The 11,009-nt window shown below is 35.8% G+C and overlaps 1 protein-coding gene across 2 annotated transcripts; it reads right to left on the bottom strand.

Annotated features, from left to right (window-relative positions):
- Positions 1-385: 385 nt before the first annotated feature.
- LOC113109537 (UNC119-binding protein C5orf30 homolog) lies at positions 386-9,115 on the bottom strand. Of its 2 annotated transcripts, XM_026273129.1 has the most exons (3): positions 9,039-9,115; positions 6,154-6,187; positions 386-4,699 (listed from the first exon to the last, which is right to left on the bottom strand). In XM_026273129.1, the coding sequence occupies exon 3, from the start codon at positions 4,694-4,696 to the stop codon at positions 4,070-4,072; it is 627 nt and encodes a 208-aa protein (XP_026128914.1). In that variant the 5' UTR covers positions 4,697-4,699; positions 6,154-6,187; positions 9,039-9,115; the 3' UTR covers positions 386-4,069. The 2 variants fall into 2 exon arrangements, with proteins under 2 accessions (XP_026128914.1, XP_026128915.1); XM_026273130.1 differs by lacking the exon at positions 6,154-6,187 and having other exon boundaries at positions 9,039-9,114.
- Positions 9,116-11,009: the final 1,894 nt, after the last annotated feature.

The raw sequence follows: 11,009 nt of genomic DNA, 5'->3' as shown, positions 1-11,009 counted from the left end.
ATGCAACTTTACAGGAGTAAATAATAATCGGTATTTAAGTGCTGCCCACACTGCTGATCTCAGATCAGTGAAGGCTGATTGACATTAACCATCAGATCACTGGACATCTGTGTCTATGTAAGTATGTGTACTTATATATAGAAGATTTAGCGAGTTACAATTATAAAATGCAAAACATGCATTAATGCATGGAATATGTAGTACTGTATACATAGCATGCAGTGGTATTTACAGGTATTTAGAAGACATTTAGATCCAAAACAGTTTAGATTAGAGTTAAATATTTATATCTATATATTACAACACATTATGAATTTTACACTTCTGTTATTCTGCAAACCCATAGAAAGTTTGCTGAGTCAGTCTTTGATAAATGAGTCTTGAGGGCATTTAAACATGGTTTTAATATGATCAGATAATGTAATTAAGCCCATATTTCAGATCTTCATTGCATTAACATAACACTCTTATATTTCTGCATTTGACAGAAGCTTTTGTCCAGAGTGACACAGATTGCATTGAAGGTTCAATCATTTGCTGTCAACACAATGCGAGAAATACACAATGCAAAGAACAGTGTTTTATTAATATCAAATGAAGCTCAAACTTTGACAAAAACTGAAGTCTGACACCGCAGAGGGTAAAAGAATATTTCAAGCATTAAAAACCTTGAGAACAGAAGATAACACAACAATATTACATGTGCAAACTAAGACATGCCTCCTGAATAACTTGTGTATGTCTTACTGAAGGCACTGCAGCCAGTAGTGGTGTATAACGCAGTTTTATTCATTAAGAGATTAACATGTGGTTGTATCCTAGTCAGGAGCGGTTTTTAAATTATGACTATTATTATGATAATAGAGAATACAACAGTTTAACTTGTTCAACACACGACAGGTCTTCAAGCTTGGCAGTTCACCCTTATTGGCTCTGAAATGTCACGACTTGAGTATATTTCTTGCTGAGAATTTAGCTATTTCACGAAAAAAAAAAAAAAAAATTTGATAAATACAATTCTTCCTTAAAAATCAGTAAATAACATAGATAGCCCAAAACACGAGATGTAGCAACTCCTTACAGCTTTTTTCCCCCAAACGCTTTCAAACCAGCTCACGTTTTGAGTTTGGACTCGACTGGGTCAGAAACAAAGTGACTTCAGATGAAATGACTGCAGCCTGAAACAAGCATAAATATAAGACTGGGAGTCAGGATCAGTGGTGTTTAACATGATTCCTTGATGCTTCAGAACCGATCGTTTAACTCATATGCAGCAGGCTTGATCTCCTTCACTTTAGTTTAAGATAAATAATAAATTACACTGTTCCAGTAATGTCACTAATTCAGTTTTTAACAGTGGTCCAATGGCCTTCTAGCACATGAATGTGAACACTATGTAGTTAGGAAATCAAACGACAACAGAACTATTAATTAGAATTAAATTAAAAATCCAATATGTAAATAACAAACTTTGGAAATACTGTAATAAAACATCACCAACACATCACAATTAATAAATATATTAAACTGAACGAACCTAAGCTGCTTTTTAGAGCATATTCCTAAATATTATTTTAATGTTTGTCATTTAGCCATCGGTGGTTAGATGACTGAAACGTTAAAATAATATGACAGTTCATCAAGATTAGATTAGATTAGAAACAAAAGAATAAATCAGTGCATTATTCAAAAATACAGAAGGAAGATATAGAAGAAAAAAAGATGATGCACGAGGGGTTCAACTAAACACTTAGAAGAAGGAGTTTTGAAGAGCATGTAATAATTTATAAAGGTTAGAACAAATATCTTCCACGATGATAAAGATTATTAAACATTCAGAAAGCAAATGGACACATATAAAAACACTGTCGTCAAAACAAGGAGAAATAAAATCCCACAAACTGTTGTTAGTGCTTATCGTGTAACACCGTGAAAGATTGTCTGCTGTTCATAAATGGATTCATCAAGATCCCCTGGACTTTGGTTTTTATAGCAGTGTTATCAGCTATGTGCACTGTGAAGGGGGATGGAAAAATAAATGTCACAAGCTTCATCACCGCACACATTTCTTCCAAAAACAACACGGCATTCAGTGTCATTCAAACCGATCCGGTGAGTCTCCAGGAAAGCATCGATTAGAGAAATGAAAAGGCCATTAATGGTTTCTCTATGCTAATGCTAGTTTGGGTTCTCAGAGATAAGCCTGTCAGAGTCTGGATTGTGTAACAGTAGAGATCCTCACCTGACACCAGTTACTGAAGTAAGCAGAATAACACAAGCGTATGATCGAATGAACAGAAGACTACATGTAGTTTCACAAAGACTGAAGTGTTTTGAACACACTCACACTCACACATAACAATAAGAAAGCCACAGCATTTATTGCTAATCCTGAAAAACGACACTATGCATGAATCCCCTGCACCGATACACTTTACAATGATTTGTAGTGAGGACAAAGGAATAGTGATCATGCCATTATTTACTCACCCTCAGATTTATACAAACTGAAAAGAAGAATTTTGAATGTTTCTTAATGCAGTTCATTTTCATACAAAGTCAGTTTTGGTTAGGGCTGCATGATTTCAGGAGAAAAACCTGAAATAATTCAAATGCAGTCCAACCATTAAAGCAGTCTATACTACAGCTCTATACTATAACTCTTGCTTGCTATAATCCAAGTCTTCCAAAGTCTCTTGCTAGTTTTGTGCAACAGACTCAAATCAGAGTCTTTAATCACGGGACACAAATTAAATCTCAGACCAACAGCAGATATCAATAACAAATTTACTCAAGACACCCAGAAAAGTAATTTTTGTAGCTGACTTGACTGCAGATGCATTTGTAGGGGTTTCCCTTTCAGACGCAACATTTATGGGAGGAGAGTGTTTAAATGAACAGATTGCAGTAGTCTATTCACTGGTATCTGTGTCATTATTTAACAAACAAGAAAGCATGTCTTGAGCCATTTTGCTCTTAACATGGCTGTGATATGCTGAACTGAGCTGCTCTTGGCAGATTGCATTGCTCATTATGGAAGTGATCTGTGTCTGTACACTGTCAGTAGATCAAGCGCAGACTTCCTCTCCCATCAGCACTTTTATGGGGTGACTGCGCTCTCACACTAATTAGTAAATCTAGAATATGGCACACAAAGCCATAGGGGGTCACCGTTTCCTGTCGTTGTATGGAAAGAGCTGCATACAGTTTCTCCAAAAATCTGGAACAATATGAGGGTGGGTACAGAATGACAGAATTTGTCTTTTTCAACGAACTACTCCTTTAGTTTCTCTTAACTGGGCCTCATGGTGCTTTATCACTTCTCTGGTTAACAAACAAGATTAGTGGTCTATGGATGCCGTGAGCCCAAACTACACTTTGCTTTTAAATGTATACAGGTATAGTCTAAGGCAGAGCTTTTTCAAACTATACTCCATTTGATGGGGTCATCTTGCGCTATTTTCTCCAGACGTTACGAACTCTAAAAATATCTTTGTACTTTTTTAATCTAAAGATCAGTCTGTTGTTGTTGCAGTCTTCACTATTTTGTTGATGTTCTGTGTCTAGTTTAGTTTGAAACTGTGAGACAACAGCCCGGGCCAGTGCTGCCCCCTTGTGGAACAACTGATTAGTGCAAAACTGCACGTGTTACTTGAGCGTGCAGAGAAAAACTCTGGTGGCGTGCACATACAGTACGTTGGTATTATTCTGGTGACAAAATCTGCATCACGCACACTGAACATAGACTGTCGCGTACGCTAAAAACCTAAGTATACTTTGGGCTTTAGTTAGGGTGACCATACATGCCATATTTTCCGGGCTAAAATATTTACTTTGACCATTCTACGTAGATCCCACCTTCTCACACGCTATGATTGGTCCATTATGTACAATGCCTGCATGTTATTGGTCAAACTACTTTTCAATCATTACGTTCAGCAAGTATGAAAACAGAAAAACAGGGCCAAAACAAATGGGACGTATGGTCACCCTAGTTTAGTAGTGACCTGCCTATAATCAGAGTGGTAAAAATCAAGGCCCTACATCACGGCTGGACGTCTCTGAGAACTCATGTCTTGTTTCGGGTGAACACGCGCTCGCCCCTCAAATTGAGATGCTGTAGCTGGTACTGCAGCACTTCAGTGTCCGCCGGCTCCCTGAGGCTCATCTTGTCCAGGTTGAGGTAGTCCAGGGATTTGGAGTACACCCGCTTGCCCTTCAGCAGGCAGAGGGGCAGGGGCCCGTGTAAGGCCTTGCTGGGCTCCCCGCTCACCTTCAAGCAGCCGTCGCCCGAGCTGGGCATGCGCCGCCTCCGGCGTCCGTTGATGGCTGGGATGTCATACGGCTGGTAGTAGCGGCTCTTGGCTTTGTAAATCCGCGAGGCTCGGTGCAGGCTTAAATCCACAGGCTTTTTGATGGGGCTGGGCAAGGCCTCTGTGTTGCTGTTATCAGGGCTAGACCACTTCTGGGCTAATTTGAGAAGCTCCTCACCGGTGGTGAAGCCCACTAGATAGTTGGAGTTCATGTGGAGGATCTGGTATCCCGAGACAGTACTTTTAATGGGGGAGCAGGGGGTGCTGGAGCACCGGGGTTTATCGGCTTCTGGCTTCAGGCTGGCTTTGACCTCAGCGGCAGGCAGAACAGAGATGGGTGCCCTGGACACCCCACTGGCATCCATTTCCATCTTTAATGACATGACCTGGATGAAACACACAGGGAGTTATGTGTGGAATAAAGAACATACATTATGCTACAAAGAACACAAAATTTGATATCTTACATTTCATCATTTACTTGTTTAATGCACATTCCTTGTCCAAACTGCTTTCACTATACAGGTTGTTTTAAAGCAGCTTTACCGAAGGTTATGTTATCATGTCTATAATGTCTTATAATGTCTGGATAATATGACGATTTAAATCGTCCCATTGTATGGGTCCAAATTCTATATAACATCAATAGGATATTAAGTAAAGATCATGTTCCATCAAGATATTTTGTAAAACTTTAAAGATTATTTTCTCAATATTTAGATTTTTTTGCTCCCTCAGATTCCAGATTTTCAAATAGTTGTATCTCAGACAAATATTGTCCTCTTAACAAACCATACATCAATGAAAAGCTTATATATTCAGAGATTATTTATTTATTCAATCATTTATTCAAAAATGTACATATATGACTTGTTTTCTGTTCCAGGGTCACATATATCAGTGCGGTGATGAAATATTGTGTGTTTGTTCAAAGAAGAGTAAGCAATTCTGAAAAGTTATTAGTGAAAATATGATCAGGATGGAAAAACAGGAATCATTTATTATGTTAGCTAGGGATTACCGTTAATTTTTAGATAATTTAATTGCAGTTACTTATAAAATACTTGCGTTACATACAGTAAATAATTTAATCAGTTCTAAAATCATTCCTGAATCTGAAATCTAAATATATCGTCTATAGATAAATTGAATTCAGCGTCTTTAACCCTCTGCGCACCAGCACGTTCACTTGCAGTATTTTCTGATGGAGAACATAACCTAATATACTCATTTACAGATAAAACTAAAATCAATTGAATCTAAAAAGGGTTTACTATGATGTGTCTACACTTGACAATAACATCAAAACATTGTGCTTTTGTAAAATAAAGGGAAAAAAACAGGGTGCGCTTTCTGCCTTCTTCATTAACTTCTATCAGCAATGTGTCATAAAAATTAACCAAAACTGAAATATGCATTCAGATTTATATAGGCTTTTTTATTCTACTATAGTCTATAGCTTTTTTACTAGGCTATGTATAATGTCGAACGAAACAAGGATTATTGTATTTTTTTACTATTATATATTAAAATATGATTTATAATATGATAAAGATAAATAAAGTAATGGGAGTGTTTACACTGCACCATGATGATTGTTACATAAATATTTAGTTCTGTGTTTTACTGAACGACTATCAGATCAGATTGTATTAATGTATTAAATTTGTTTTAAAACTAAAATGCTAAACTGTTCCACGTTCGACTAAAATTGAAAGAATAAAGAGCTTAATTTCTATTGTCTCTGCTTTAAGGTTTAGTAATTAGTAATTAGAAAAGCAATTTAAATACAATATTGATGACGTAATTAGTAATGAATTACTCTTTGAAAGTAACTCACCCAACACTGCTCTTGTGTCTTCTGTCTGGGCGGCCTGTCACAGGAAGCACAGAATAGTAATATTATACAACACATATAGTTCAACATGTAGATTTCACTAGTATCAGCACAATACACTGGCCTGGAAATAATTCCAAAATTATTAAATAGCAAAAATATTGAAAAACTACTGTACATTTTGTATTATAATAAATAAAATTACATCATTTGGCTTGTGTAAGTCTTCTAGTCTTGCATCCCTTTATTAAAGACAAACACATTATTTGATAAATGTTCATTGTGTTCCTATACATTTTAATGCAATCCTAAATCAAACTAAGCAGCATATATGCTTCTCCTTGGTATAAAAGTAAGTTTTCAAGCCCTGTAAAGCAAATAGAGTTAAAACTAGGGATGCACGATATTGGGAAAAAATGACATTGCGATATTTTATTTTTCTGCAATATATATTGCGATATGAAATCGAATCAAATTTTTTCTTAAAAACAAAAATGCCGAGAGCACACTTACATTCTCATTTTAAATGATTTAAACATCAGAGTATTATTTAAATTAGAGTAAATTATTTGTTTGTAACTTTAGGATATGGTTTGAATTGTTAACATATTAACTAACATGAACTTACCACGAGCAATACTTTTGTTACTATATTTATTAATCTTAGTTTTTCTTAGTTTATAAAAACACAGCTGTTCATTGTTTGGTAAAGTTACTTCACAGTGCATTAACTATTTTAACAAATACTGTACAACGTTTGATTTCAACAATGAAGGCTATAGTCTAAATGTTGAAATTAACAATGTTGTAGAAGTGCAGTTTAGTAATAGTAAATGTTAAATAATGTAGTTAAATAGTTTAATAAAAATAGAACATTATTGTAAAGAGTTACAGATTTTTGTTATACACCAATTCAGACGTCTCGTGAGTTCAGTGTTGGACAGGTCAGTTGTTTAAACCATTCATTAAATTGAATCGGTTCAAAAGGAATCATTAATTCACGAATCAGACGGGTACAGCATGCGTTGTGTAATTATCTCTACAGTTTAGGATATCGCACAAGATTTGACAGAAAACATTTCATCACTGGATAGGTTTATCTCTCTCTCTCTCTCTCTGCTCGTTTTTATATGCACCCTGCTAAACTGACAGGACTTAAAAACACATGTAAATGATAGACTTTCACTCTATGATGGTTTAGCTGTGCAATTAATCCGCGAATCACATTCGTCAAAGGTCGGGGAGCAGCTGGCCCGTACAGTTAATGAATAACGGATCAACTACGACAGCCTACATCGCACATCCAGTGATGTGACTATCGTGGATTCGTACATCGCGATATCGATGCTTAAACGACACATGAAATCTGGCATTTGGATTACACTCTGACTCCAAAAGCTGTGAAAGCTTTGAAAGGTGTCGAGCATCAGCTGCTGGTGAGAGACGATGGAGCATTTCGACTGCCGATGATGATGATGATGATGATGATGATGATGATGATGTGCCAGTGATGTGGGAAAATATATCTAACAAGATTCTGGCAACCATTAAGATCCCACAAATCTAATGGGACTTTCAGTCTCCGCAGACCTCGATGCAGGAGGCCGCAGGAAGGACAAATCGGTTTATTTCAATTAAATTCTTTCCAATTGTTTAATTTTCATTATCTATTTATGTTAGTAATTATTTAATGTAAATGTAACTGTATCAATTGTTATGCTTGTGTTCTTTGTTATCTTTCAATCTAATAGTGTGATATCATAAGGAACAACACTGGCACATTTAATGAGCAAATATAAAGTATAATCAAAGTCTGAATTTATTCTTTATACTCTTAATACACATTACTTTATTCTAAATGCAGAATTATGTTTTAAGGTATGAAGATACAACACTTTTATGTGCCTTGTAGTGTGAATTACATAATAATAGTAACAATAAACTACTATTGTTATTTGATTTTATTATTATTATTACCTGAATAATATTGCTTTTATTAATATTTAATTTTTTTAGTCAAGTAGGCTTATAAGGAACAACTCCATTGATCAATATATTATTCCTGAAAGTGCTGTCAGACGCTTAATCGCATACAAAATAAAAGTTTTTGTTTGCATAATATGTGTGTTTGTTATGTGTATCCTTATTATGCATATATAAATACACACACATACAGTATATATTTCGAAAATATTTAATGTCTATATTTATATTTATATTCAAACGAATAAGCGAACGAACATATAAAAAAAAAACACATTTAAGATTTTACACCTTATAATCATCAGTATATTAACACATGAATCACAAGATCAGTTTATTAGAAAAAAACAAAAAACATCTGATAGATAGATAGATAGATAGATAAAACTGTTCATATGGAAATGTGTTTGAAGCCAGACCAGGATATGAAGGAGAAACCTGGAGAAACCAGGCCAGTGCTTTACTGTAAAACAACCAAAGATCACTGGAGCATTTCAGCAGAAATCAAATGCGCAGTTTAACGCTTTGGACATTGCGAATGATGTAAAATCATTATTAATAATGATGATCAACGATAATTTTGGGTGTTTAGTGAGAGCTATGTGAGGAATCTGTCAGTTTCATCCTGATGATGATGCTCGAGATATATAATATTAGGGACTGCAATACTGTGCTGAGAACCAGTGCACCATACGAACGTCAAATACGAGTGATAGAAAAATACAGTAAAGCAGATAATCGTCCTCCAAACACTGTCTTTATTCTGGGCTGTGTCACTGCCACCATTTGGAGATTTACAGCAGCAGCGCGCGGATTTAACATCACACCCGCGCGAGATCACCGACAGAGCTCTGATCGATGCGGAGTGACCGTATAGTAACGAAGAAAAGAGTGTAAAATCAAACCTGTTCAGAGAGACTGCACACCAGTTCCTGTCAGAGGAGTCTGCCGTCGACGCCAGGCACGTGACGCGAGCCGAGGACGCGTCAGGTCCAGTCACGTGACATGACGGCCACCGGGGACAAGTAGAAGGGGGCTACAAAAAGACTTCAAACCAATGCTAAAATTGAGGTGGGCTGGGGCATATACTAGATATTTATATTTTAGTAAAGATAAAGACAAATCTGATTAAATTCACCCAGTTAGGAATCGATAAATGTCGTGAATTATTTACAATCAGGGGCATAGCCATCAATATCGCTTTTTGTTTTTTTTTTTCTCTTTTTTCCTACTACTTGTTTCGCATCTGTTTCAGTTTTCATAACCATTTCTTACTATGCATAATTAAGTTTTTTAATTATTATTATTTTTTAGCATGTGTGTTTTGAAGTGTTAATTTAGGATTACTGATAAACTACTATCGTTTGATTTGTATTATTTGTTATTTATTAGATTTTTAGTTAAATTATGTCTAAATTTATTATGTCTGTATAGGTCTTTTATTAAGTTTTAGTTTTATTAAAAAAAAAATACTTTAATATATATATATATATATATATATATATATATATATATATATATATATATATATATATATATATATATATGTGTATAATGTATATATATATATATATATATATATATATATATATATATATATATGTATAAATGTGTATGCATGTATGTATATATATATATATATATATATATATATATGTGTGTGTGTGTGTGTGTGTGTGTGTGTGTGTGTGTGTGTGTGTGTGTGTGTTTGTGTGTGTGTGTGTGTGGTTGTATATACACATGTATGTAGTTTGGTTTAGTGTTATGTTAGAAACATTATTTTACTCTTATAACCTTTTGTTCTTTAATATTATTTAATTGTTTTTTGCTTTATTTTGTTTTCCATTTAAATGTTAAATGTTGAAATTTAGTTGTATGCATTTGTCATTTTTATATAATTTCTTTATATTTAAAATGTGTATAAGTAGTATTTATAAAGTTTAGCTTTTAGTTTTGGATCTGTTTTTAGTTATTTTAATCCTACAGCTGATTGTTTTGTTCTCATTTGTAAGTCCCCTTGGATAAAAGCGCCTGATGAAACATGGCTTTTCCTATCACTGCTATGCTAATGACACTCAACTCTACTTCTCATTCCAACCAGATGATCTGACGGTAGCTGCTCGCATTGCAGCCTGTCTGAGTGACATTTCTAGCTGGATGAATGAACATCACCTTCAGCTCAACCATACAAAGACAGAACTGCTTGTGGTTCCAGCTAACCCATCGTTTCATCACAACTACTCTATACAGCTATATAGCAGCAAGGGTTGTCTTCAATGAGCCAAAAAAGCTCACGTTACTCCTCTCCTCATCAGGTGACACTGGCTACTAGTAGCCGCCCGCATCTAATTCAAGGTACTGATGCTTGCCTACAAGACGCACCCATATATACCTAAACTCACTAGTTCAAACTTATGTGCCCTCCAGAAGCTTGTGTTCTGCAAGTGAACTGCACCTTGTGGTGCCATCCCAAAGAGGTTCAAAATCATTCTCACTGACCTTTTCCTGGACTGTGCCCAGCTGGTGGAATGACCTCCAAAACTCATTTCGAACAGCTGAGTCTTTACTCATTGAGCGACACTCATCGCAGTGCACTTCCTGGGCCATCTGAATGCTGTCGAGGGGCAGCACGCAGGTCAGGGAGTGGTGCTTTCACCCGCGAATAGTGGCACTGAAGTGGATCTTTTTGCATCTGCAAAGAACACTCACTGCCCACTCTTCATGCTGTTTTTGCATCTGCAAAGAACAATCACATACAGAAGCAGCCGGCTAGCTGAAGGTTTATCTGGTAGCCATCTCAGCCTATCACGAGGGCATAAATGGTGCTGCACCATTCGGTTCCTTGAAGGGGCACGATGTCTGAGGCCCGTTACATA

This window comes from Carassius auratus, chromosome 10 (genome assembly GCF_003368295.1).
Source record: "Carassius auratus strain Wakin chromosome 10, ASM336829v1, whole genome shotgun sequence".
In the NCBI taxonomy this organism is placed as follows: Eukaryota; Metazoa; Chordata; class Actinopteri; order Cypriniformes; family Cyprinidae; genus Carassius; species Carassius auratus.
Note: the sequence above shows the minus strand (reverse complement) of the source record. Positions and strands in the feature narration are given on the sequence as shown.

What these genes read in the sequence shown, in the direction of transcription:
- LOC113109537 (XM_026273129.1), bottom strand. Translation starts at nt 4,696, where the DNA reads ATGTCATTAAAGATGGAAATGGATGCCAGTGGGGTGTCCAGGGCACCC.